Source organism: Chrysochloris asiatica, unplaced genomic scaffold (assembly GCF_000296735.1).
Source record: "Chrysochloris asiatica unplaced genomic scaffold, ChrAsi1.0 scaffold00375, whole genome shotgun sequence".
NCBI classification, from domain to species: Eukaryota; Metazoa; Chordata; class Mammalia; order Afrosoricida; family Chrysochloridae; genus Chrysochloris; species Chrysochloris asiatica.
The window spans coordinates 179,858-207,065 of NW_006408893.1; the positions used below are offsets into that span (position 1 = coordinate 179,858).

The following is a 27,208-nucleotide window of genomic DNA, read 5'->3' on the forward strand; positions in this document are numbered from 1 at the left end:
GCAGGAAAGAAGTGCTACTATCACTAGGTTGCCGGCTTCATCTTGCTTCATCAAAAACCACAGGGGAGAAGCCTTCACCTCCTCCATACTGGACACACACAAAAAAAGTTCTTGAGAGACACATGTAGTTGTCATCTTGCATGAACAACTAGCTTGTTAACTATAAATGAGGGTGCCCAGCCACTTGGGAGGATTGAATGCGATTGGTCTCATAATTGTTGTTGTTAAGTGCCATCGAGTCAGTTCCAACTCATAGTATAGGGTTTCCAAGTGGTGAGCTTAAACCACTGACCTTGTGGTTAAAACTGACTTTGCGTTTCAGCGCACTAACGCACAGCCCCACACCAGGACTCTTGGTCTCATAATAAAGAAGCAATATTAATGATCTTAGTCATCTTTGGAGGCCCTCCAGTAGGAGTGATCAATATTTTCTCCACAAATAATAAAGAAAGGGAAGTAAAGTCACTGAGTTATTCTCATATAGAACTTTTGAGCACCCTAGATAAAAACATACATGAGAGTTAAGTCTGCACCGCCCTTAGAGATGTTGATTTCCTTATAGTATTTTCACATCAAAAGGCAAAGAGACCACGCATTTTGGGGAAAATATTGATAAGAGAGGGTAGATAAGTAAACAACAGAAAAGATCAGGCAGATTTTTGAATCTCTTGCATCCATCTGATTATGTATTCCCCCTTAGCTGTCAATATCAAAGCCAATGGTAAGCGGGTGCCTGTTCATATCATCTCTTGTAACATGATTGTGAATGTCTCTTGCCAATTCTGCATTCAGTGACATCACATTAGTAATTTAAAATCGGTCATGGTGGAAGGGTTTCCACCAACAATATATCAAGGGTTTTTGTTTGCTTGTTTTTATTTTTTCCCTAAAGAACTTCCAAACTCTTCAGTTAATTCTATGAGACCTTTGACATGCACTTAAGGCCAATTGTGAAGTGAAGTGGGGTGGGGTTTGTAGATAGGGATAAATGGAAAGCTCCAGAAAAGTTAAATAATTGCTGGCTTTGTCCTTCTTTTGAGAAACTAAAAGTGAGTACAGTTCAGCTATTCAATCATAGATAGTTTTTGTATTAGTTACTAAGCTGAACTCACACCTCTCATATGAGACTCCTTCAATATTCCAGAAGTTAGAGTTCTTCTGATGTTCAAATTGATCTTAATGGAACTCAAAATGGTTTAGTGTGGTGGGGCTTGGCTAGGAATATTCTAAAGAGGTAGGAATAATGAGACAGACTTCCTTGGATTTGCTGCCTAATGCTCATTTATGTTCTTAGCATCTTCAACTACTTAATATTAACAGCAACATAATAGAAAAACAAGTCCTCTGAAATCATAACATGTACTGTTTATAATACTAATAATAATGATAATAAATAATAACTGTTACAATTTATAGCACTTAATTATGAGTGCCAAGCACTGCTGTAAGTACTTTACATATATTATCTCAATAAATGCAGCAAACCTAAGATGGCATGTCCTAAAATTCACTCCTTTTCACATGTGAGAAAACTGAGGCTCAGTCACTTGCCTAAGATCACACAACTAGTAAGTGGTAGAGTCAGGATTTGACTCCGGGAGTCCTGGAGTGGAGCTGTAGGATAAGCACTGGACCTCAAGGTCAGTGGTTCAAATTCACCAGCCACTCCTTGGAAACCCTATACAGGGTTGCTATGAGTCAGAACTGACTTGATGACACTTAACAACAACTACAATCTTGATACTGTGTTCTTAAAGGAAAGAAAAAACCATGTAAGTGATATGGTTAATACTTACATTGTTTCAGGCAAAAAATGTAAGTGCTTCAAGTTGAGGTTATCTAGGTCCTCACTTTTGAGAGAAGAGATAGAAGACAAAATGCTATGACGAGAACCTGGACAAAAAGGCATTACAATGGTGTCAGGTGCAAAAATTAAATTCCTTTTCTCTGCTTGTATTGTACCCTGTTTTCTCTATGGTGCAGGATCAAGCACAATGACTTTCTAGTACATAACATTCAGGCAATACAATAGAAAACCAACTTATTTTGTTTTTATCCTCTTAGATGAACAGGGACTTTTACTGAGAGAATAGTGAGGTCAGGCTGTTGGTTTGCTGACATTGAAAACAGCTTTAAAATAGGTTTTATCAGGCCAACATTTTCAAATGGCTAAAGGGATCATTTCTTTCGGGGAGGAGCATCTATTGGAGTATAGAATTATGACTAAAGGAGGGTGTATGAAAGCATATTTTTATTTTCTGAAAACTAGAAGACATTGATGGAGGCTAGAATACGTGACTAAGAAGAGACAGATACTTACGGTGTCTTGGGCTTGTTCTATTAGTATCACCTGAGTCATCTCCCAGGAAGAAGGTTGAAGTAAAGTTTTTAACTGATATTGTCTGTCTGCTTTCCTCATCTAGAACTACAGAGAAAAAGGGGATGGAAAAAAGGAGGGAAGAGAAAGGGAGAGAGGGAAGAAAAAGAGAGAGAGGACTGTTTATATTTATTATCTATTGTGCTTACAGCCAACCACTGATTTGACTGTCATCATCTCAGTTTCCTTTAACATTGTTGCCCTTATGTGTCTTCAGATCCATGCTGAAATTATTGTTTTACTGGCGAAAAGGGGACAGGGTAGGAAACCCTCTGCTCTTCTACCTCCATTCTCACTGCTTTGTTAGCTCATTTACTCACATGACTTGTTCCAACTTGAGCCCTAGGATCTTGCCACTCATTCACTCAAACGTTGCGCCCATGTCTGGAATATTTAAGAAGTCTCCTTCCTCTCACCAATTTAAATCTTGCATATCTTAGATGCTCAAAGACTGTGACAAAGGACAAAGATAATACCTATCTTGCATTGGGGATGCAGGGTGGGGTGTCAATTTTTGTTTGTCCTATGACCACAAGATGTACCTCTAAATCGGCTGAGGGTCGGTTGCTACAGGTCTACATCAGATTATTCTGATCCCTTTTACCTGGAAATTAACTACAGAAGCTGAGGCAAACTGTTTAATTATTTCACAGTGTAGAAGGGAGATTTCTGTTCTTTTCTGGAAACTTGGAGGAGGTTGTCCCTAAAGTTACTGTCTTAGTTATCTAGTGCTGCTATAGCAGAAATATCAAAAGTGAGTAGTTGGATTTAACAAACAAAAGTCTATTTTTTCACAGTTTATAACAATTGACCTTGATGTCCTCCAACACTTATGGTTCTGAGCCCAGAGACTCATTTCCTCAAGGTGTTTGGTTCTGGTTAATAAGTTTTCATTATGTTGTCCGCTGTATGGTCTACTATATGCAGCACATATAAATACATATGTAGAAATATCCTTTGTCAAAGCTATACGTATTCCTGGGCACTCTGAGCACAGCTTTCACTTTGTCTCAATGGGTTTAGTATGTTGAGCTTTCATTCTCATTTGAATCAAGAAATTAATTATAAATTTTTTTGCTATTGCCCAGTAGTTTTTAAGCAGGATGTTATTCAATTTCCATGTATTTTATTCCCTTGATCTTCCTATTGTTGTTTTCTAATTTTATAGCATTGTGACCTGATATGATGCTTTGTAGTAGTTCAATGTTTTCAAATTTATTGAGGCTTGTTTTGTGGTCTAATATTTGGTCTATGTGGAGACTGTTTCATGTGTGCTGGAAAAAAAAAAAATATATATATATATATATATTGTGCTGTTGTTATGTGGAGTGTTCTATATATGTCTATGAAGCCAAGTTAGTTTATTGTGTTTTAGGTCTTCTATATCTTTGTTGAATTTCTTCTTAGTTGTTCTGTCCTTCATTAAAAGTGGTGTATTAAAGCCTCCTACTTACATTGTAGAGTCCTGGTGTGGCACTGTAGGAAAAGCACTGGACCATAAGGTTTGGTTTGGACTGCAAGGTTGGTTTGAAGTGCAAGGTCGGTGGTTCAAACTCACCAGCTGCTCCTCAGTGTCCTTATGAGTCAGAACCCTCTAGACAGCACTTAACAACAACAATCACTGGGTACATTACCATTTATTATGATTATGTCCTCTTGTTGGATTGACCCTTTAATCATTATATAATGTCCTTCCTTGCACTTTTTGCTGGTTTTTACCTTAACATCTGTTTTATCAGATCTTAATACTGACACTCTTGTTGATTTTTGGTTGCCATTTGCTTGCTATATATTTTCCATCCTTTTTTTAGTCTATTTTTGTCTTTGTGTCTAAGATACGTCTCTTGCAGATAGCATACTGTTGGGTCATGTTTTCTTATCCATTCTGCTGCTCTTTGTCTCTTGATTGGCACATTTAATCTATTTACATTCAGTGTAAATATCAATAAATATGAATTTAGTGTTGTCACTGCTGTTCTTTGTATGTGTGTGTGTAAGGTGCTGGCTTCTTTGTTCCATATATTTTTGTTTATGGATTTTCTTATCATTTTCCTCATTGTTGTTTCTTTTGTATTTACTGAATCTTTATCATTTTATTGCTTTTTAATTTGATGAGAAAGTTTATTAATATTCCTTGAGGTTACTGTATAATTTGTTATGATCTTCCTAAGTGTAAAACAGTCCATTCTATTTTGATATCATCTTAATTTGTTCTACATTTGGAAGTTCTGGATCTACATTATTTATTCCCTCTTTTTGTTTGTATTTAGCACAGTTTACAAATTGGTGTCTCTGGTTCTCTATTTTCAATGCTGTAGGCTTATTGTACTTTTGATACTTCTATATCTGGGTTGATTTTTCTGTGATATTGTTATTCAGGTTGTTGTCTTCCACTGTTGATTCTTTATCTAAAGGACTCCTTTTAGCATTTCATGTAAAGTTAGCTCAGTTTTTACAGCTTGTTTTAATTTACATTTATCTGGAAATCTCTTAATTCCATCATTGTGTTTGAGGGGCAATTTTTCTGGATATATATAATTTTTGGTTGGCAATTTTCTCTTTCAGGGTTTTATATATGTTGTCCCACTGCTTTTTTGCCTACATGATTTCTGCTGAGAAATCAGAGCTTAGTCTTATTGGTCCTCCTTTGTAGGTAATTTTTCAGTTTTTCCAAGTTACTTTCAGCATTCTTTCTTTGTCTCTGGGTTTGGAAAGTTTGATTATGATGTGTCTCGGTGAAATTTTTGTGGAGTATATGTTATTTGAGGTTCATTTGTTGAGCTTCTTAAATGCATATCATCTCATCTTTCATATTAGAAAAGTTTTCTTCCAACATATTTTTTCCAACTCTTTTTTGTGAATTAAGTGAAGATAAACAGACAAGATTATCAGCTTTACTACCAACCAATCATACATTTGTTTAATTTGTCTCATTAATCACTCTCCTCTATGTCACAACAGTTATCCTGCTTCTACCCTGTTGCTTCCATTTTACATCTTATTTTTCACCAATGAACAAAGCAAAAATGTGTGATGTATACATACAAAAAAACAAACAAACAAACAAAAAAAACATATTCATTTAAATGTCCAAAGGGCCAGTTCGGCAAGCCAGCCTCCTGGCAACAGGCACACAGCCTTTCTTAGCCTATGGGCCTAGACTCCTCAGCTGATCTATTTCTCTATGCCATTGTCTCTGCTGTCGCCACTTTTCCTTCATGGTGGTCCTGTGGTCCTCTGTTCCCGAAATGAAAGATTAACTACTCCCCCCTTTTAGTTTCACATCTTCTACAATTACAACGTGACTATCGCAATTAATCCTGATAACAATTACTCACAATTGAATCATAAAATCCTATCACCATCATCTCCCATCACCTTTCATCAGATCCATCTGGAAAAGATGAAAACTATTCAGTGGGGATTCTGCCTTACCTCCTCATTACAAAACTAAGCACATTCATGAAAGCTTATAACCCATCCACTTTGTGCCCTTCTAGCCCCCCATTTTTGATAGCCAGTGTCTAGATTGGCCGTCCCTATCAATCCATTGCATTGAGGAAACACGCTTAATCCTTGACATGAAGAATCCATTCATTTCCGTTGGAATTTTGAGCAACTGCATCCAAGAGCAAAGGTTCAGTTGATCAAATTGTAGCAATTTATGCTTGCTCACAGTATCAAACTCCTTTATCTTCATCTGATCGAGTTCTGGTCGGCTAGCCATCCAAGCTATGTCAAATGGGTACTATCTGCAACTTTGGGAGTCCACGCATGCCTCTCCACACTTCAGACTAACTGACTGCTTCACTCTCAGCTCTAGCCTCCAAGTGTCCATGGGCTTGGGAGTCCACGTATATCCCTAAACTTCAGACCAGCCAGCCTTTATTCTTCTCTCTCTTATCTCATGATCAACAGGTATCAATGGAACATGGTCAAACTCAGTCCATGTCTTCATTGCTGCATTCCCCCCACTTCCACTCACAAGTGAATCAGAGTGGTCACCAGTGGGCATTCTGGACTATGGGTGGGGTCCCTTTGAGTTTCAATCTTAGAAGGAGGATTTCCCTGGTGAGCTGACTTTTCTTGCCTTGATGGTTCCAAGGCAAACAGCTTGTTTTATATTTTAACATCCAAACAGTCCACTTTTTTTTTTTGTCTGCTGGTCTTTCTTCCAAAAAGTATTTTTTATTCTTTTAGTCATTTTGGATTGGTCTGTATGTCTTTTCAAACAGGAATGTGCCAACTCGGAAGGTTCTGGGTGGAGCACAGGATTCCACCTAAGGCATCATACTCCACAAAGGCTTAACAAAAAGCCTATTTCCCTGGACAAATTAGAATTTCCCTTTTAGCTAAAGATGGGCTTACAAGCGCTCTGTAATCATAATTCTCAATATTCATTTCTATCACACTTAAATGTCTATTTTATAATAGTAGACAGGAAAAACCAATATCAAGATAGTCAAGCCCCCTAAATATTTTCCCCCTCCTTTACCCATTCAGACTATATTTCTATGCCTGTATCACAGAGCACTGTTGTTCCAAGATTGTGTATACATTACTATTTATCTCTACCCCACTTAGCCCATGCATACCTCCCTAAGTCTTCCCCTATCTTTATTGTTCATCTATCATCCTCCCCTTCCTTGTGTGTTGCCCTCCTCCTTGTGTATTGCCCTCCTCATTACCTGAGCTATCATGTGCCTGTCTCCTAAAGTGTGCCTTTCTGTCCCCTCACTCCCACCCCTGGTAACCATCAAAGAATGTTTCTTTTAGTATGAAAATATTTTCTTAAGCTTTTACAATAATTGTCTCATGCAATATTTATCCTTTTGTGATTGACTAATTTCACTTAGCATAATATCCTCATGGTTCATCCATGTTTAGAGGTGTTTTGCAAATTCATCATTATTCTTCAAGGTTGCATAGTATTCCCTTGTGTGTATGTACCAAGTTGTTCATCCATTCTTCTATTGATTGACACTTAGGCTGTCTCCATTTTTTTTGCTAAGGGACTAGCGCTGCAATTAACATTGGTGTGCATGTATCTACTCATATTCTGGATCATATTTTTTGTGGATATATACCAAGTAGTAGAATTTCTGCATCATACGGTATTTAATAAGGACTCTTTGTGTGGCACTGTGGGCTAAAGTACTGGACCAAAAGGTCAGTTTGAAACACAAGTTTGGTGGTTCAAACTCACCAAAGCCTCCCTGGAAGTCCTCTACAGGGTTGTTATGAGTGAGAACTGACTGACAGCACTTAACAACAACAACAAGGTATTTCTATTTCAAACTTTCTGAGTAAGCACCATAACGTTTTCCAGAGTGTTTGAACTATTTTATAGTCCCACCAGCAAGTAGGAGGGTCCCAATCTCTCCACACCCTTACCAATTTGTTGTTTTATGTTTTGTTTTTTAACTTTGCTGTTAACGCTGGTATGATATGATATATCATTGTTGTTTCAATTTAATTCTCTCTAATGCTAATGATTAAGAACATTTCTTCATATGTTTGTTGGCTACCTGAATGTCTTCCTTGGTGAAGTGTCTGTTCATGTCCTGTGCACAATTTTTAATTGGGTCATTTGTCTTTTACTTGTAGAAGTGTCATAGTTTCCTAAGAAATTTTATAAATCAGTCCTTTGTCTGATACATTGTTGCAAAAAAAATTTCCCAGTCTATAGGCTCCCTTTTTACTCTTTTGGTGAACTCTTTTGATGCACGTGAGTTTCTAATTTTTAGTATATCCCAGTCATCTACTTTGTCTTCTATTGTTTGTGTGTGTTTTGCTATGTTAGATAGTTTATGTATGCCATGTATTAGAGCCCCTAAGTTTGTCTCTGCTTTTTCACTGATGATCTTTATAGTGCTAGGATTTACTGTTAGGTTTTTAATTCACATTGAGTTAGTTTTTGTATATAGTGTGAGATATGGGTCTTGTTTCATTCTTTGCATATCGATTTCCAGTTCTGCCACCACCATTTGTTGAAGAAACTATTTCTTCTCCATTTAATGTATTTTGGCCCTTTGTCAAAGACCAGTTGACTGTATGTGGATGGATTTACTTATGGGTGTTTAATTCTGTTCCACTGATCTATGTATCTTTCCTTATGCCAATATCAGGCTGTGTTGACCATTGTAGTCATGTAGTAAATTTTGAAATCAGGGAGTAAGAGACCTCCAGCTTTCTTCTCCTTAAGCAGTGGTTCACTTATCTAAGGTCTCGTGTCTTTCCTTATAAAGGTCATGATCATTTCTTCCATTTCTTTAAAGAATGTTGCTGGAACCTGGATTGGGATTGCATTATATCTGTAGATTGCTTTGAGTAGTACTGACATTTTCACAGTGTTAAATCTTCCTATCCATGAACATGGTATAGTCTTCCATTTTTGTAAATCTCTTTTGGTTTCCTATAGTTCTTGTAGTTTTCTTTATATAGATGGTTTGTTTCTCTGGACAGATTTATTTCTAATGATTTCATCCTTTGGGTGGCTATTGTTAATGGTATTGTTTTCCTAATTTCCTTTTTAGGGCTATCTTTATAAATATAGAGAAATCCAACTGATTGTTGTATATCAATCTTGTACTCTGCCACTTTTCTGTATCTTCCAATGAGTTCTAGTATTTTTTTTGCTGAATTTTTGGGATTTTATATGTATAGGATTATATCATCTGCAAGTAGAGGGATTTGTACGTCTTCTTTACCAATTTGGATACCTTTAACTTTTCTTTCTTGCCTTATAGCTCTGGCTAAGACTTCCAACACAATATTGAATAGGAGTGATGATAAAGGGCATTCTTGTCTGGTTCCTGCTCATAAAGGGAATGCTTTCAGTTTCTCTCTGTTGAGAGTAATGCTGGCTATTGGTTTTGTATATATGCTCTTAATTATGCTGAGAAATTCCCCTTCAATTCTTACTTTGCTGTATGTTTTTGTTTTGTTTTGTTTTTATCAAGAATGGCTCTTGGATTTTGACAATTGCTTTTTCTGCATCAATCAATATGATCATATGGTTCTTCTCTTATTTTTCATTTATATGGTGGATTACACTGATTGTGTTTCTAATATTGAACCATCCTTGCATCCATGATTTGAATCCCACTTGGACATGATGTATTTTGTTTTTTGATATGCTGTTAAATTCTATTGGCTAAGATTTTGTTGAGAACTTTTTCATCTATGTTCATAAGAGGTATTGGTCTATATTTTTCTCTTTTAGTGATGTCCCTCCCTGTTTTTGGTATGAGGATTATGCTTAACTTCATCAAATGTATTAAGAAGTTTTCCATTCTTTTCTATGTTCTGGAATAGTTTGAGTAAAATTGTTGTCAACTCTTCTCTAAATGTTGGGTAAAATTCATCAGGAAAGCCACCTGGGCTTAGAATATTTTTGGTGGGGATCTTCTGATGACTTGGTCAATTTCTTCTTTTGCTTTAGGTCTGTTTAAGTTTTCTACATCACTCTGTGCAAGTTTAGGTAGATCATGCTTTTTAAAAATATGTATATTTCCTCTAAATTTTCAGATTTGTTGGAGTACAACTCTTCATAGTAGTCTGTTATTATTCTTTTTATTTCCATTGGTTCTGTTGTGATGTCACCCATGTGGATTTTTATATGTGTTATTTACTTCTTCTCCCTCTTTTATTTTGTTAGATTTGTAATGGTTTGTTGATATTATTAATCCTTTCAAAGAACCAGCCTCTTGTCTTTTTGATTCTTTCTTTCTATAGTTTTTCTGTTTTCTATCTTTTTTCTATCTGCTCTAATAATTATTTTCATCTCTTCTGAAATTGTGAGTTTACTTTGCTGGTTTTATTTCTAATTGTCGGAGATGTTGTGTTCATGTGTTGATTTTGGCTCTTTCTTCTTTTTGGATGTGTGCATTTATTATTTAAAAATGCCCCAATTTTTGCTGTGCCTCAAAGGTTCTGGTATGTTTTCTTTCTCTTTAGTTTGTAACAATTTTTAATTTCACTTTATATTTGTTGTTGGGGCCCAGTAGCTTTTAAGCAGGGTGTTATTCAGTTTCTGTGTATTTAGTATTATTTCCTTGATCTCCTTATTGTTGACTTCTAATTTTATAGCATTGCCATCTAAGAAGATGCTTTGTGGCGTTTTGATGTTTTAAAATATATTGAGACTTGCTTTGTGGCTTAACATATGGTCTATTCTCGAGAATGGTTCACATGCACTGGAAAAGAACACATATTGTGCTGTTGTATGGTTGAATGTTCTGTACAAATCTAAGTTAAGTTGATTGTGTTGTTTACTTTCTCTGTGTCTTTGTTGAGTTTCTTTCTGGTTATTCTCCCCTTTTTCGAAAGTGGTGTATTGAAATCTCCCAGTAATATTGTAGAGTAGTCTATTTCTTTCTTCAGTTCTATTCAGGTTTGATTTATGTATTTTGGGGCTCTTTCATTTGGAGCATAGGTAGTTCTTATAATTAAGTCTTCTTGTTCAATTGACTCTTTAATTGCTTAATGCTGGTTTTTTGTGGGGTTTTTTCCCCCCCAGAAAGACCTTTCATGTTTATTCTTTTTCTTTTTTTTTTTTTAAAATTTTTATTGTGGATTGAGTGATAGTTTACATGGGAGAATATCAGCTTTACACTCATCGTTTCATTGCCATGATTACAGTCCTCTCCGTGCATCATCATTAAACAGCATTATCTTCTATTCCATCTGGGTTTTTTTGTTTTGTTTTGGGGGGAGAGGAGGATGTACACAAAAACACTGAGGAATATATAATAATTTAAACAATCAAAGGGCACATTCTGTAACCCTGCCTCCTGGCCACCAGCACACAGCCTTTCTCTTTCCGTGAGTCTAGAGTCTGCAGCTATTCTTTCTATGTATAGGGTCCCACATTCCACTTGTGCTCTTCTCCCTTGAAGGTTCTAGGGTCCTCTGTTTCTGGACTGTAAGATTAACTACTTCCCCCTTTTTGTTACAAAACTTGTACCTTTACAGTTGTGACAATCACAATTAGTCATGATAACAATTATTCACTATTGACAAAATAATCTTATCCCCATCTCCTTTCACCAGTCCCACCTAGACAAGATGAAAACTATTCAGTGGGGATTCTACCTTCCCCCGCACACTCTTAAACTAAACTCCCTCTTGAAAACTTGTAAGCCAGTCACTTTGTGTCTTTATAGCCTACCCCCCCCCACACACACACCACCACCACCACTTTAGGTAGCCAATGTCTAAGTTGCCCATCCCTAGCAACCCTTTATACAGAGGAGATAGGATTGATACTTGATGTGAAGACTCCTTCCCTCTTAGTTGGTATTTTGAGCTACTTACATCCATAAGTATAGATCAAGCTCATCAAATTGTAGCAATTTACACTTGTTCCTTTAACAAAAATTATGTTTTTTATCTTCCTCTAGTTGATTTCTGATCATCAAGCCATTGAGGCTAGGTCAAATGAGTACTATTTATAAGTTTGGGCATTCTTGTAAGTCTCCCCTCACTTCGTATCAGCAGGATGCTTTACTCTCAGCTCTAGTCCTCCATGGCTATGTCCTTGTGCATGGGCTCAGGAGTCCCCAGGTCTCATCACAGTTCAGACCAACCAGCCCTTCCTTTTCTCTCTCTCATCTCCAGGTCGACGGGAGTCTAGGAAATGTGGTCAAACTCAGCCCATATCTTCATTGCTGCCTTTCCCCCTCTTCCACTCACTAGTTGACCAATGTAGTCACCAACAATCTTACATGCCTACTCATGTGTTTCCATTGAGTTTCAGTCTTGGAGGGAGGCTTGTCCTAAAAGAACTTGATTTCTTACCTTGATGGCTCCCCGGCAAACAACTTGCTTATTTTTGTAGTGGCCAACCAGACTATCATGTTTGTTTTTTATTTTGTCCTGCTGGTCTTCCTTTAAAGAAGTAGCTTCTGTTCCTCTAGCTGTTCCAGGCTTCTTGCCCTTTCAAGTGGGAATGTCCCGCCTCAGAAGTTTCTGGATGGGGCTCAGGATTCTACCTAGGGTCCTATACACTACAAAGGCTCCACAAGAAGCCTATTTCACTGGGTCAGTTCTAGAACCCCTTTTAGGTTATAGGTTGAAGATGGACTTACAAGCTTTCTGTATCTTATGCTGGCTTTTGCCTTAAAGTTTATTTTATCAGTGATTAATATTGCCACGCATGCTCATTTTTTATTGCTATTAACTTGATACATTTTTTTAATCCTTTAATTTTTTAAATCTATTTTTGTCCTGTGTAATATTGCATAAGACCATTATTATAAAAGCCTAAGAAAATATTTCAATACTAAAAGAAAAAATGTTATTTGATGGTTACCAGGGTGGGAGGGAGGGGACAATAAGGCATAGGTAAGGGGATAGTCACATCACAACTTGGGTGATGGGGAGAGCATTATATAAGGAAGGGGAGGACAATACACAAGAAGGGGGAGAGAGGTTGAAGAATAAGGAAGATAGGGAAACATTTAATTAGGTTTCTGTGGTCTAGGACACCTATGTATATATCTATGGGACAGAGGTAAATAGTGATGTACACTCAATGTTGGAAAACTGGGCTCTGTTATACAGGGATTGAGGCATACTTTGAATGAGTAAAAGAGGGGAAATAATGTTAAGGTGCTTGACTGTTTTGTGGATATTGGTTTTCCTTGCCTACTATTGTAAAATAGACATTTAAGTGGGATACAAAGGAATATTGGGAAATATGATTACAGAAAGCTTGAAAGTCTGCCTTCAGCTTTTAACTGATTGGAATACCTAAAATGGGTTCTAGAATTTGTCCAGTGAAGTAGGCTTCTTGTCAAACCTTTGTAGAGTATGGGGCCTTAGGTGGAATCCTGAGCCCCATCCATAACCTTCTGAGGTGGGACAATCCCACTTGAAAGGACAAGCTAATCAACCCGTAGCAGCTATAGGAACAGAAGATACTTCTTGAAAGAAAGACTTTCAGGAGAGAGAGAAAAGAAGGAATGTTTGTCTGTTACAAGAATAAGCAAGCTGTTTGCCTTGGTGCCATCAAGGTAAGCCATCAAGGTCCTTCATGACAAACCCCCTTCTAAGACTGAAACTCAAAGGGAACACATGAGCAGTCTTGTAAGCTCACTGATGTCCACATCAGTCTACTTGTGAGTGAAAGTAGAGGAATGGCAGTAATAAAAACATGGGCTGAGCTTGACCACGTTCCTTAGATTTCTGTTGACCTTGTGATGAGAGAGAGAAGAGGAAGGGCTGGTTGGTCTGAAGTTTGGGGAGACTTTGGAACCCCTGAACCCATGGACACTGATCTAGCCACTGGGGGCTAGAGCTCAGAGTAAAGCATCCAACTGATATGAAGTAGGGGGAGGCACATAAGAAACCCCAAACTTGACTTAGCTTGGATTACTTGAAGATCAGAATTTGACTAGAGGAAGATTAAAAAGTTTGATACAGGAAGCAAGTGTAAATTATTTCAATTTGATGAACTTGACCTTTGCTTATGGATGTAGTTGCTCAGAATATCAACCGGGAGGGAGGAGTCTTCACATCAAGGATCAAGCCTATCCCCTCAGTACACAGGGTTGATAGGGATGGACAACTTAGACATTGGGTACCTAAAATTGGGGGGAGGGGGATTGTAAAGCACTAAGTGGCTAGCTTACAAGTTTTCAAGAGGAAGTTAAGTGTCAGAGCAAAGGGAGGAAAGTAAAATCCCCACTGAATAGTTATCCTCTTGTCTAGATGGTTCTGATGAAAGGAGATGGGGATAGGGTTCTTTTGATTCAGTAGTGAGTAATTGTTATCATGACTAATTGTGATTGTCACAACTGTTAACAAAAACTTGGGAGTAGTTAATCTTACATCCCAGGAACAGAGGACCCTAGGACCATCAGGAAGGAAAAGCATGAGAAGATCATGGGATCCTAACCAGAGAAGCAGAGACACCAGAGATGGAGGCAGAGGTTATGGCATGAAGAAATAGAATAGCTGAGGACTGTAGAATCATGGAAAAAGAAAGGCTGTATGCTGGTGGACAGGAGGCTGGCTTGCAAAATATGCCCTTTGGTTGTTTAAATGACGCCCTTTGGTTGTTTAAATGATATATTCCTGCATGTTTTTATGTACATCAGAAAAAGAAAAAAGAGGGGTGGGGGGAATAGAGACAAATGCTATTAACATTGCAATGCAACAAAATGCAATTGGTTGAGTGCAAAACCAATGTTCTCTCATGAAAATTATCACTCACACATTAAAGCTTAAAATTAAAAAAAATCAGCCTTGAAGCATAAGGGGGAAAATTAGGGTAATTCTGCCACCTAATGGACTCTTCCTGGTGTGGCGCTGTAGGTTAATGTGCCGGACTGCAAAGCTGTTTGAACTGCAAGCTCACCAGTCGCTCCTTGGAAATCCTATACAGTGTCACTATGAGTAGGAACCGACTGGACGGCACTTAACAACAACAACAATAGACTCTTGCCTTCATGGTCATCTGAGAAATTTTAGTGTTCCCCATGAGCCTCTCTGGCCTATCACCAGCTGTTTTATTTCCTTTCCCCCTTTTTTTCTTCTTCTCAAGTCGTTCAGCTGTTTTTCCAAATGAGAACCAGCCTAGGGATGGCTAGACCTGATTTGGATGAGACTGAGGGGCACCAGCTGTTTCTGTAGTCTTCTTCCCCTTCAATTATACACCCTGCTGTGGGATTTGCATGGTGCAGGACCTTCCCTAGGGGTGTCTACTGGTACAGGTTTCACCTCTGGTCACCAGATAGGAAATGAGTAGAAAGAGAAACAGAAAATAACATAATAATAGTAAGTATATCTATGTCTCTTTTGTAGTCAAAGGTAGGTTTCTGCAATGGGAATGCACGCATCTCTCAATTCGCTCACTCCCATTCAAAATGGTTGCAGTGGTTTATGTTGGCCTTCTGTTCACATTCTTTCTCTCAGTAAGCACTCAATCCACTTGTTTATCCCTTTATCTGAAGGTCAGATTTCCAAGACCATCTCTAAATCTGTTTCACCTGGTTTTCCGTTTTTGCTGATGAGGGTTTACACAGCCTTTTTTTGCCTAGTCTACCATCAGACACCCTTCCAACACATCTTTGACAATTTTCTGTGTGTGTGTGTTTTGTTTTTGTTTGTTTTGTGTGTTTTTTCTTGGTGTGTGTGTGTGTCTTCCTGTTCTGGGATTCCAATCACTCCTAAGTTATTCCTTTTTATGGTGTCCCACATAATTATTGGCACTGTGGGTTAATGCGCCAGACTGCAAAACTATTTGAACTGCAAGCTGCTCCTCAGAAACCCTATCCAGGGTAGCTATGGGTCAGAACCAACTCAATGGCACTTAATAACAACAACAACATAATTATTAGATTTTCTTCATATTTTCTTTTTTATCATTTTGTTTTCTGATTGTTCTTCTAACACATTATTAGTATTGAGATATTTGTCTTCAGTCTATCTAATTCTTTCTTATGTTAATTCAATTCTATTCCTTTGCCCTTCCAATGCATTATCTGTTTCTGAAAATTCAGTGTTACTCTTCTGGGTTTCTATTTGCTGAGTTTTGTATGGTTTATTATTTTTTCAATTTGCTTTTATATTGTTTTCCTTGATCTCTTTCTTAATTTGTGGAAGGATACTAAAATATAAATTTTTTAAATTCCTTATCAGGTAGTTGTAATATAATTTCTTCTGCATTTTGGTCACTTATTTGAGACACTTCATCTTGTTTCTTTGTATAAAATGAAGTTGTCTGCGGGAAGTGGCTTGGTTTCTGCTGTTTAACACAGTCCCAGCAGAAGGAGAAACATCATGCAAAGCAGATAATTCTCAGAAGCTGGCTTCTATCTTCTCTCTAGGATAACTCTGAATTCACTTGTATAAATATATAATATTGCCATATTCACAGCTTTTGCTATGAGCTCTGCAAACCTTAGGGAAAAAAACGGTCTAGCAACAATTATTTCAACTTCAGTGGTTTGAATTCAAAGGGAATTGTATGAGCCACTCCCATTCACAAAAAACCTAAGTACAAAGTAACTGCATTTATGAGATCACAAAAGCAGATAACAAACTAAAGTAAAGCTGACCGACCCCTATAGACCTCGCCACAATCAATTATCAGCCGGAATCCACAACCCCCCACTATTACATACAGGCACCTACGTAAATAGGCAGAGAATAGTGAACATAAGTGAAAAATGGTCTAAACTTAATAATCTACATTTCCTGCCGCAATTAGCCAGGTTGGGCCTTATGCCTCACAGCTTCAAAAGAAAGAAACATAGGAACATTGTGGTTAAGCAATTTAGTGAATACTTTAGAAAAACAAAATAATTAAGTAGATGTTAGTAATACTTTTACTATGAAAATAGTAGTGTAGTATGTAGGATAGAAGATTGATAATCACCTAGTAGAAACAATAAAGTAGTGTAAGCATTGATGATTAATAGAAACTTATATTACTAAGAAGATGTAATCAGGGGTCTGATAAGTGGAAATGATTTGTGTAAGGTTTAACTTGATCTTTTAGTGGGAATAAGAAGAAGCAATTTACCACTTACATAGGAGAGGAGATGATGTCAAAAGGAAAATGTTCAATGGTTGAAAAATGAACAGGATATGGAAAGGTCAGTTTGGACATCACAGAAATACTTTTGTTAAGGTTGTATAATCACAGGGTAAAAGGAATGTTGTGATTAAAACTGTGTAATAATTCAAGGGAAAATCAAAGTATCAAATCATTATGTACTGTGTAATTTTAAGTATAAAAATAAAGACTTGGTAAGCTGGGGCAGAGAGAAGAGAAAAAAACACAGAGAGAGCTCCATCAGCCAACTAAGCGGAGACTCTTTGATTGCTTTCATTTTTGTTGACTCTGCGTCTCCTCTCATCTCCTGCGATCCTGAGAGAGCTGGACTTCTACAGTTGTCTTTTGTCTCTGAGATGTTGTTGCTGTTGCTAGGTGCTATTGAGTCTGTTCTGACACATAGTGATCCTAAGCACAGCAGGAAGAAACACTGCCTGGTCCTGTGCAAATTCTCACAGTTGTTAAGATGGAGTCCATGGTTTCTGCCACTGTGCCACTCCTTCTCATTGGGGGTCTTCCTGTGTTTCACTGACCCTCTACTTTACCAGGCATGATGTTCTTCTCCAGGGACTGGTCCCTCCTGATAGTATGTCTGAAGATTCAGAGATGAAGTCTCACCATCCTGTCTTCCAAGGAGCATTCTGGTAGTACTTCTTCCAACAAAGCTTTGTTTGATCTTCTGGTAGTCCGTGGTACTTCTCCAACACCATAACTCAAATGCATCAATTCTTCTATGGTCTTCCGTATTAATTGTCTGAGATATTGTGGTGTTATTATATTTATTTGATGATTGTTTGTTGTTGTGTTTCACCCAGGATTTTTGTTTTAATATATCCAGGTGTGCAGGGCAAGTGTATGATTTTGCTTGCTAGTTTGGTAGCACTTAGGTGATGGGTGGCTGTAATAGTAGATGGGAATGTGTGTGCAGGTCTCTGTTTGATGTTCATGTAGAGAAGTTGAGAGCATGTTTGACTGGCATTAGTCACTGTCCATCAAGTGGTGTAGGAGCTGGTGGTTGCACTTATCCAGTAGGTGAGGTGGCAGAAGAGATGGTCATGGCTACATAGTGTGGAAATTGTTATTACCTTCCACCAGATGAAATAGAAAACAAAACAATAGAAAGAAAAAAGAGAAAAGAGTGAGAAACTAATAAAAGAGGGAAAAGACAGTGGTGAGGTCACAGTGCCCGGTTCTTGGTGGCATGTACTACCTGCTACAAGGGCTATGGACTCATGGTCTCTGGTCTGTGGTTATATGCACCACCATGGGATCATGGGATTGTGGCACCTGGTCTATGGGAGTGTGTGCCATTGCTCATGGTGTGTGACCCAAACATGCCACTGTATGTGGAGGTGGCCTGCTGCATGGGAGTAGTGCCTCCAAGCATGGGGCTCTCAGGCATGTATGTAGTGCCTGACTCATGAGGGAGCACATCTCCGACCACAGGATCAGTGGATACACTTCACTTGTTCAGAGAGATGTGCCTCAGGCATGAAATTGACTTCTGAATGAAAGTGACTTCGGAGGTTGTGGGGAGAAAAGTGGTCAGGCACACTACCAGGCAGGGCATGGGCAGTTGAGGGGGGGGAGCATTATTAGCTGCTGGGTGGGTGGGGGTGAGAGGTGGCCATTTTTCTGGTTGCTGGGAGGGTGTAGAGTATAATGGGATGAATCATTGTTGTGGGTGCATTGCAGTCCTAGGCAAACAGCCAATTACTTGGTTCCTGCCACAATTGGAAGACTGCTTGTAGTAATTTTAAAAAGCCAAGCTCTGTCAAGTCAGTTACCAATTCACCTCTTTATATGTCTCCATGTTTGCTGTTTTTGTTCAGTTTCTTCTTCTAATCAATATTTGATCTACTTCTCTATGCTTTCCTTTGAAGTTCAGGGTTCCCGGATCGCTATTTTTACCTGATTCACTTGGTTTCTCATATGTTTGTTGTAGAAGGTCTGCAAAAGCCTACATCTTGGATCCAGTCCCTAAATTTACTTTTTCTATATCTCAAAAGAGATTGACTTAAGACACATTCTACACTAGGACTGCCTCATTATCATAACAAAGGAATCTAGTTTCCAAAATGGGATTATAACCTTCTTGTTGTTGTTAAGTGCTTTTGAGTGGGTTCCAACCCATAGCTACCCTGTATAGGGTTTCCAAGGAGCAACTGGTGAGCTTGGACCACTGACCTTGTAGCTCAAACTGACTTTGCAGTTCAGCACATTAACCCACAGTGCCACACCAGGACCAAAACCCATTGCCATTAAGTCAATTCAAACTCTTAGTGGCCCGATTGGACAGAGTAGAACTGCTCCATACGGGTCCCACTCCTGTGGATTTGAACTGCTGACTTTGCAGTTAGCAGCCTAATGGTTAGCTCACTGTGCCACCAGTGAGGTGGGCTTTTTATACCTATGGGCTTTTCTCACAGGAAAGCCCATAGGTATAAGGTATAAGATTTAGAACACATATATGTTTTTAGGACACAATTCAATTCATAACATGTGCCAAGGCAGGGGGAGGTGCTGTGATTAAAATAAAAAGGCACTTAACAGGACTACATTGCTGCCTGGGACTTCTGCTCAATTCTAATAGCTCAGGTAGAACAGACTTATGATCTGCTTTCAAGGAAGCAGTGTGAACACGTTGTTGTTGTTAAGTGCCATTGAGTCCATTTTGATTCATAGTGACCCTCTATAGGGTTTCCCAGGAGCAACTGGTGCATTTCAACTACTGGCCATGTGGTTCACCGTCAATGCTGATCCCACAGTGCCACACCAGGATGAAGAAGCAGTAACCAAAAATTTAAATGATGAAATTTGCGGGGTTCCATACTAAGTTGGAGTTTGCAGATTGTCATCAGGTGTTGGCAACAGTAATCAATGGCATAGCTGCCAGGGTCCTTAAGCCTGGCTGATACTGTGTAAGACATGAAGAGATGAACACCATTTTTTTTCTAACAGTCACAGGTTTTGTAGTTGGAAAAAAAACACAAGCAGGTAGAACACCAACAAAAAAAATAATGGCTGGTGGTGGAGACTGACAGTTATTTGAGCCAGACTATCTGGTATAATTGCTTAGGTTGAGTGTTAATTCAAAAAATAAATGTGTAGAAAGATTTGAGTGCCTGAGAAATTGGTGGAGCAAAACAACAATTTTATCAGGACTGAGAATTTTCAAATCCGAGTCTGAAGCCTGACTCTGGGTGTTAGATAAATGCAGAAGCTACTCAAGTTTTGGTAGTGGAGTCAGATAGCAAATCAATAATGAGAGACATTGCAACTCTCCCTTTCTCCTGTCTGTCACCACAGTCTTGAGCACCTTACCTTGTTCAACTTGAAATATGAGGAGTTTCAAGGATTTCTGGAGATTCTGGGCCTTTGTGGTCAACTCCAACTTGCATCTGGATATGTGATCTAGTTGAGGGATCAAGGGCTTTGCATCTGCTTTGCCACTTTCTGGGTGTACTGTTACAATTTTCTCAACAGGGGTAGCTGCTTCCTCCTCAGCCAGGACATCAACCAAGTCACTTAGCTTATCATACATTAAGTCACTCTACATAGGGAGAAAGGATACAGGACATTTATGAGGAATTTGTGCTTGTATAGTACTTATACTATATATGGAGAAAGAGACAGTACATGTTATGAATACAGAATGCAGAGTTGTAGGCAGCATGGGGTAAGGGTTAGCTAGCCAGGAAGGACTGAGCATAGAAAGCCAGATATAGTGGGATGAATGTTTGGGGAAAGAGGTAAATGTGGCAAGGTAACTAAAATGTGTGCAGAGATTAAATGCATCATTTGTTTCTTAGCACCTCAGCTATCAATGTATGTTTCTGGGTCTTTTCATGTTAAACTGGCTGGTAAAATGATGTGCAACATGGCAAACTAGAGGAAAGAAAAATATTTCTGGTTCAGTGTTTTTATGGGCATGCTCCTATGTGTGATATGCACCTCTGTGTGGAGGCTTAATGTCTGCCTTTATAGGTGTTTATGTTTAGGTTGCATGGCTTTGATTCTCAGCTTTACCACTTAATAGTTTGTGTCCTGAGTCAAGTTACTTAACCTGTTCATGTTTTATTTCTTATGGCAGTAGTGAAGATTAATATTAAATTAATATTATAACAGTCCATGGCACATAGTAATAGGGGACTTCAAAAAGTTCATGAAAAAATGGATTTTTTCCACGGACTTTTTGAAGCCCCCATCCTACATACAAAAGTAACTCAAAAAGCATTGCTACAAAATTATAGAAACTTTTATTAAACAAAAATATCAAAATGTGAAGCTATTGTTTTTTAACATATCCTTCATCTAAGTCTATACACTTCTGAAGGTGGTGTTTCCAACTCTTTAAACCTTCCCTGAAGGATTCTGTACTCTTCAATTTACTGCATCAAAATGGCAGTTTTGACAACCTGGATTCAAATCATGTTCCTTTTTAATGTTCTTTTAGATTTGGGAACAAAAAGAAGTCTGAAGAAGTAAGACCAGGACAATAGGGTAGATGGTGTAAGGCTTACAAATGAAATTCTCACAGGAAAGCCCTTGATACCCTCGTAGAATGAACAGATGCTTTGTTATAATGGGGGGGGGGGGAGAATCTCAGGTCAACTTTCCTTTTCTTTTTTCTTACAAATGCAGTTTTCAATTTTCTTAAAGTTTCTTCATAATAAGCTCCTATGGTTATCCTGTATTATTCAAGAAAATCTAACAAGATTACCAGTGTGGAATCCCAAATAACAGTCCCTACCTTGAATTTAAGTGGCCCAGCAGATTCCCTTGGAAGCCACTGTTCTGATTATACATTTTTTTGGAAGGCATCTGGATGACACTAAGACAAATGGATTACTGAGAGAACTTATCTGCAGCTAGCCGCTGATTACAGAAACATATTTAAACATGTTTTGTTTGTAATAAACCCATGCATATATGAAATGGAACCCTAGTAGTAATACTGTTTGACTTAATCTCATATTTAGGTAAATGTGGGTACATGTATAGTCTGTTCTTATATGTACATATTTTCAAGCATATTCAAGCATAATCATGTGCATGCATGCCTGGTGTACACTTGTGTTTATTTGTAGGCAGATGCTTGGTTTCTGTTTAGGTACATTGCACATGTGATGCCTGCATAATGCCACTCTTCATTTGGAGAAAGATGTGATTTTGATGAGGTTGGGCTTTCCCCATCACTGCTCCTCTTTGCCTCTTTAAGAATAATTCTCATGAGGGGCATATTTGATTCTACTAGAAAGGTGGCTCTGGCTCAAAAAAGAATACAGACAAAAAGAATAGAAACTTACTTTCAATATCACAGACTCTATTGCTGTATTGTTCTGTCTTATCTGACTCCAGGCCTTCACACAATCAACCACAAAATCTTCCACTGCTGAGCATAAGAATCTGGAAAGATAAAGTAGATGGCATGATGAAATATGTATCTTGAGGTCCAGAGCCCTTCATCTCATGTCCATCTACTTCTTCCTCTTCCTTTTCACTATCGTTCTTTCCTAAATTAATGGACTATAAACTGAAATCTTTCAGCAAACGGATTCAGCATCTGATACACTCACTCATCTATGCCAAGAAATTGGAAGAGATCCATATTTGTTCCTGTTCCAGAGAGAGATGGCCCAACAGAATGCAGAACTCATCTAACACTATCATTAATATTACATGCAAGGAAAATTTCAACATTAACAACCTGCAATGATGATACAAACTTGCACGCTGAAAGTGAAGAGGACTTAAAATACTGGTGAAGATCAAAGACCACAGCCTTCAACACTTCAATGTCAAGAAAAAGAAGGAAAAAAATCCTTGAAAATAGACCAATAAAATAGCCTCATTATAAATGGAGAAAAGATAGAGGTTGTCAAAGACTTCATTTTGCTCACATCAACCATCAACACTCATGGACGCAGCAGTCAAGAAATCAAACAATATATTGCATTAGGCTGCACAAGGCCTCTTTAAAGTGTTCAAGAGCAAAGATATGTTTGATGACTAAGGTACACCTGACCCAAGCTATGGTATTTTTAATAGCTTTATATGCATTTGGACCACAGAAGAAGTGATTCATTTGACTTGTGGCATTGGAGAAGAATATTGAAGGTACCCTTGACTGCCAGAAAAACAAGCAGGTCTGTGTTTGAAGAAGTATCAACAGAGTGCTCTTTAGAATCCAGCATGGTGAGATTTCCTCTCTTATACTTCTGACATGTTATCAGTACCTGGAGAAGGATGTCATGCTCGGTAAAGTGAGGGTCAGCACAAAAGAGAAAGACCCCCCAATGAGATGAATTGGCACAATGGCAGCAGCAATGGGTTCAAGTGTAACAAATGTGACAATGGTGTGGAATTGGGCAGTGTTTCTTTCTATTGTGCATAGATGTGCATGTGATTGGAACTGACTCAACAGCACCTACACCAACAGCAACACACTCTCCCCCTCTCACTGGTTTTCCTGCTTCTTCATGTGCACATGGTAAAATATGCTCCATCTCTGCTACAACTGTTTCATATCATTCCTCCATCAAGCAGTTTAAGTAGCTTTTCTTAATTCTAATTTCAAAATTCAAGGGAGTCTCTGCATGACTCAAATCAAATCATTTAAACACTCAATTATTAGGCAAAAAGTTGGTGGTTCAAATGCATTCAGAGGTGCCTCTGAAGGCAACCCTAGCGATGTGCTTCTGAATGGTCACAGCCTTGAAATTGTATGGAGCAGTTCTACTCTGTAAATCATGAGTCAGAAGTGACTTGATGGTAATACCACCATAACCACCACCAACATCGTGGGTCAAGTTTTAATCCTGGGTCAAATCAGCTATGGTTTAAGGGTGCAAATAATTTAGTACAAACATAATGACATGGCAAACACCACCCCTAGGGCCATTCATAACACAGTATGGTGAACTGAGCAAGAATCCCACAAAGTGTGTCAGGAGAAAGGAATGACCTACATACACTTAGAGGGGAAGGATGTGCTGTTCAGTCTGTGATCCAGTGGTTAGTTACTACAGAGACCGTTCCTAGTGGCAAAGATAAAATACAAGGTATCCCTCCTGTAGGGAGTTGTTCTAGATGGTTTTGAAAGCTGCACTTTCCTTTTGAAATCATTACAAATATCTAGCTTGCAATTTTGTCTTTTTGGAGTAGCAGGTGTCCTCATCTCAATCTCATCCAGGACTTCCTATTATGAGTTCTTTCAGAGTGATCAGTTGTGGTAGCAGGGCATCATCTAGTTCTTCTGATCTCAGGGTCATGGAGACTAGGGTTAGTGTTGTTTATTAGTCCTTTGGATTAATTGTTTCCTTACAGCTTTAATTTTCTTCACTCTTCTTTGTTCCAGATGGGGAGAGACCAATAGTTGCATCTTAGAGGACCACTCACAAGCTTTTAAGCATATATTTATTGACCTCAAACTCCAGTCCATTACAATGAACCCCATCTCTGGCGTGGGAACAGCTTGTGAGGAATAGAAACTCACAGAATGAGAGACAAAAGAAGACTGACCTGGTTGCAATGATCATCTCTGTGGGGCACTTGGTCTTCAGGATTTTGTTCAGCTCAGTAGTTGCAGATTCTAAGTGTTGAATGGCAGCAGCCTACGGAGAAAAAAAGCACTCAGATTTGGAATCTTAGTACTGTGACGTAGTGTGCTATCATCTCATCTCCTACAGCTTCATTATTTCCTATTGACTAGCAACTAAACCGTCTAGAAATAATTATCATGAAAAAGTTCTTGTTGAAGGAAAACATTTCCTTAGATAATCTTGGATGTGTGATCATTTAAAAAATAAAGAATGTGTATTTGTTTCTTATTTAAATTAATAATAAAAAAACTCCTATGAAGGAAGTACTATTTGCTCAAAGTTTCAAATAAACAAACTATCCCAATATTATATAGCTATTAAATAATAGAGTTGGGATTTTAACTAAGTTCTTTCCAATATCAGAGTGTCACCTTTTAAACACTAATATTAACAATAGCAGTATCTGTATATGTTTTGCTTTTGTTGGTAGGTGCTGTCAAATCATTTCTGACCCATAGCGACCCTGTATGGGGTTTCTGAGGAGCAGCTGATTGGTTTGAATCACTGACCTTGTGGTTCAAACGGACCTTGCAGTCAAGTGCTTATCCTACAGTGCCACACCAGGACTCTATCTGCTTATCTAGTACTTACTATATGCCAGGAGATGCACACACAAAGGGGGGGCTTCAAAAGGTTGTAGAAAAATGCCATTATCTTTTAATTTTATTTTTCTGTGAACTTTTGGAAGCCTCTTTGTGTGTGTACATTTATATATGTATTTATTTATTTATAGGCTTTCTGCTCCCGTAAAGGTTTACAGCCTCAGAAACCCTGTACAGGGTCGCTATGAGTCGGAACCGACTCCACGGCACATAACAACAACAACAACAGTCATGTAATCCTGACAACAACTAATTTACAGAGGAAGAAACAGGCACAGAGAAGTAGAAGTTAGTAAGTGGCAGAACTAGGATTTGATTTCAGTAATTCTGGCTCTTGAGTCTATGCTCCTAACTACCATTTCTACTCTTCCCTCTCTAAACTACATTCAGTGGTTTGCCAAGTCTTGATGATTTTATCTTTGCAATATGTCTCAAACATATCAAGTCACCATGATCTCATTCCTAGTTTATGACAGTAAACTAAAGAAAACATTTGTTTTCTTTACCTCAAGTCTTTATTCCTTCAACCACTTCTCTACACATCATACAACTCTTTTGCTTACAACTCTTTGATTGGGCAGCATAATGGATAAATTGATAGATATGTGATAAAGTAAGTAGAGTGAAATGTTAATGGTAACGTCTACAATTTCAACTTTTCTGTATGTTAAAAAAAATTCATGTTTAAATATAAGAAAAGAAAATCTCTTTATAATTCTTACGATAAAAATCCAAATTTCCTACCATGATTTAGTAGGTCCTTCCTGGCTTAGCCCTTGACGTCTTTCCAGCCTCATCTTTAGTCACTTTCCCTACATGCATCAGGTCCCAATGCCCCAGCCATTATAGACGTATTTCAGTTCTGTGAATACTCCATACTCCCTTGCCTTAAAAAATACATGTGCTGTTCCATCTGTCTGTAACAAGCTTTCACTTTCATATATTCATGTTTAACTCTCTCTAGTCTTCAGGTCTTCTGAAATAGCACTTCTTCTGAGAAATTTATAAATGATTCCTCTCAGACTGGGTTAGGTACACTTGTTATGTATCTCCAACCCAATCTACTATCTCTTATCCTAACACTATAATACTTTATTAAAACTGTTTTTATTTTCTTTCTATATCTCCTACTAGAATATGAACTCTATGACATCAGGGACTATGCCATTGTTCTTTACCCATTATGATACAAAAACAGCTCCTAGAATAGTATCCCACACTTAGTAATTACTCCACAAATATTTTTGAGTGCATGAATAAGGGAATGGTTGAAGGAATTATATCCCCGATCTCTCTCTCTCTTTTTTTCTTCTTTTTCTTTTTAAATTGTGACTTGGCTGAAAGTTTACAGAACAAGTTCTTTCCATTCAGCAATTCATGCACATTTTGTTTCTTGACATTGATTGCAATCCCGGCAATGTAACAGCACTCTTCCCACTTCCTCCTTGTGTTTACCATTTCCCTTTGTCTTGCTTTCCTATCCCTTCTTGCAGTCTAAGCTTTATCCCTGGGCAAATGCTGCCTTTTTGATGTAGTATGATTGATTATTCTGAGTGAGTAACTCCCTGGTGTTATTGTTCACCCTATAAGCCTGTTTATCCATGGGCTGAAAGTTGAACCATGGGGTTGAGTTCGGTTCCAGACTTGAAGGGTGTTGGAGATTCCACCTGTCTTTATCAGATCTGTAAGGCTGGTTGTTTTTTTAAAATCATTTTGAGTTTTGCTACACATTTTTCTTCCACTATATCCAGGGCCATCTATTGTGATCCCTTTCAAAGCAGTCAGTTGTTGTGGTCAGGCATCATCTACTTCTGATCCCAGGGTTATGGAGGCTGGGGCTAATGTTGTCCATTAGTCCTTTGGGCTAATTATTTCCTTGTGTCTTTGATTTTCTTCACTCTTCTTTGCTTTATATGGAGAGAGACCAATAGTTTCATTTTTGATGGCTGCTAACAAGTTTTTCAGACCCCAGTCACTACTCACCAAAGTAGGATGTAGAACTTTGTCTTTATAGAAGATTTTGTGCCAATTGATTTTAGTGCCCCATAAGACTCTGATC

At 38.2% G+C, this 27,208-nt stretch overlaps 1 protein-coding gene across 1 annotated transcript in view; it reads right to left on the reverse strand.

Annotated features, from left to right (window-relative positions):
• Positions 1-27,208, reverse strand: part of DGKK (diacylglycerol kinase, kappa) — a 101,580-nt gene that overhangs the window by 17,155 nt on the left and 57,217 nt on the right. Inside the window, exons 11-15 of the mRNA XM_006876355.1 lie at positions 24,468-24,559; positions 22,253-22,352; positions 20,268-20,496; positions 2,321-2,425; positions 1,797-1,893 (exon numbers count right to left, since the gene is read on the reverse strand). Coding sequence (XP_006876417.1) covers positions 1,797-1,893; positions 2,321-2,425; positions 20,268-20,496; positions 22,253-22,352; positions 24,468-24,559 — 623 coding nt within the window. The remainder of the gene's footprint in view (positions 1-1,796; positions 1,894-2,320; positions 2,426-20,267; positions 20,497-22,252; positions 22,353-24,467; positions 24,560-27,208) is intronic.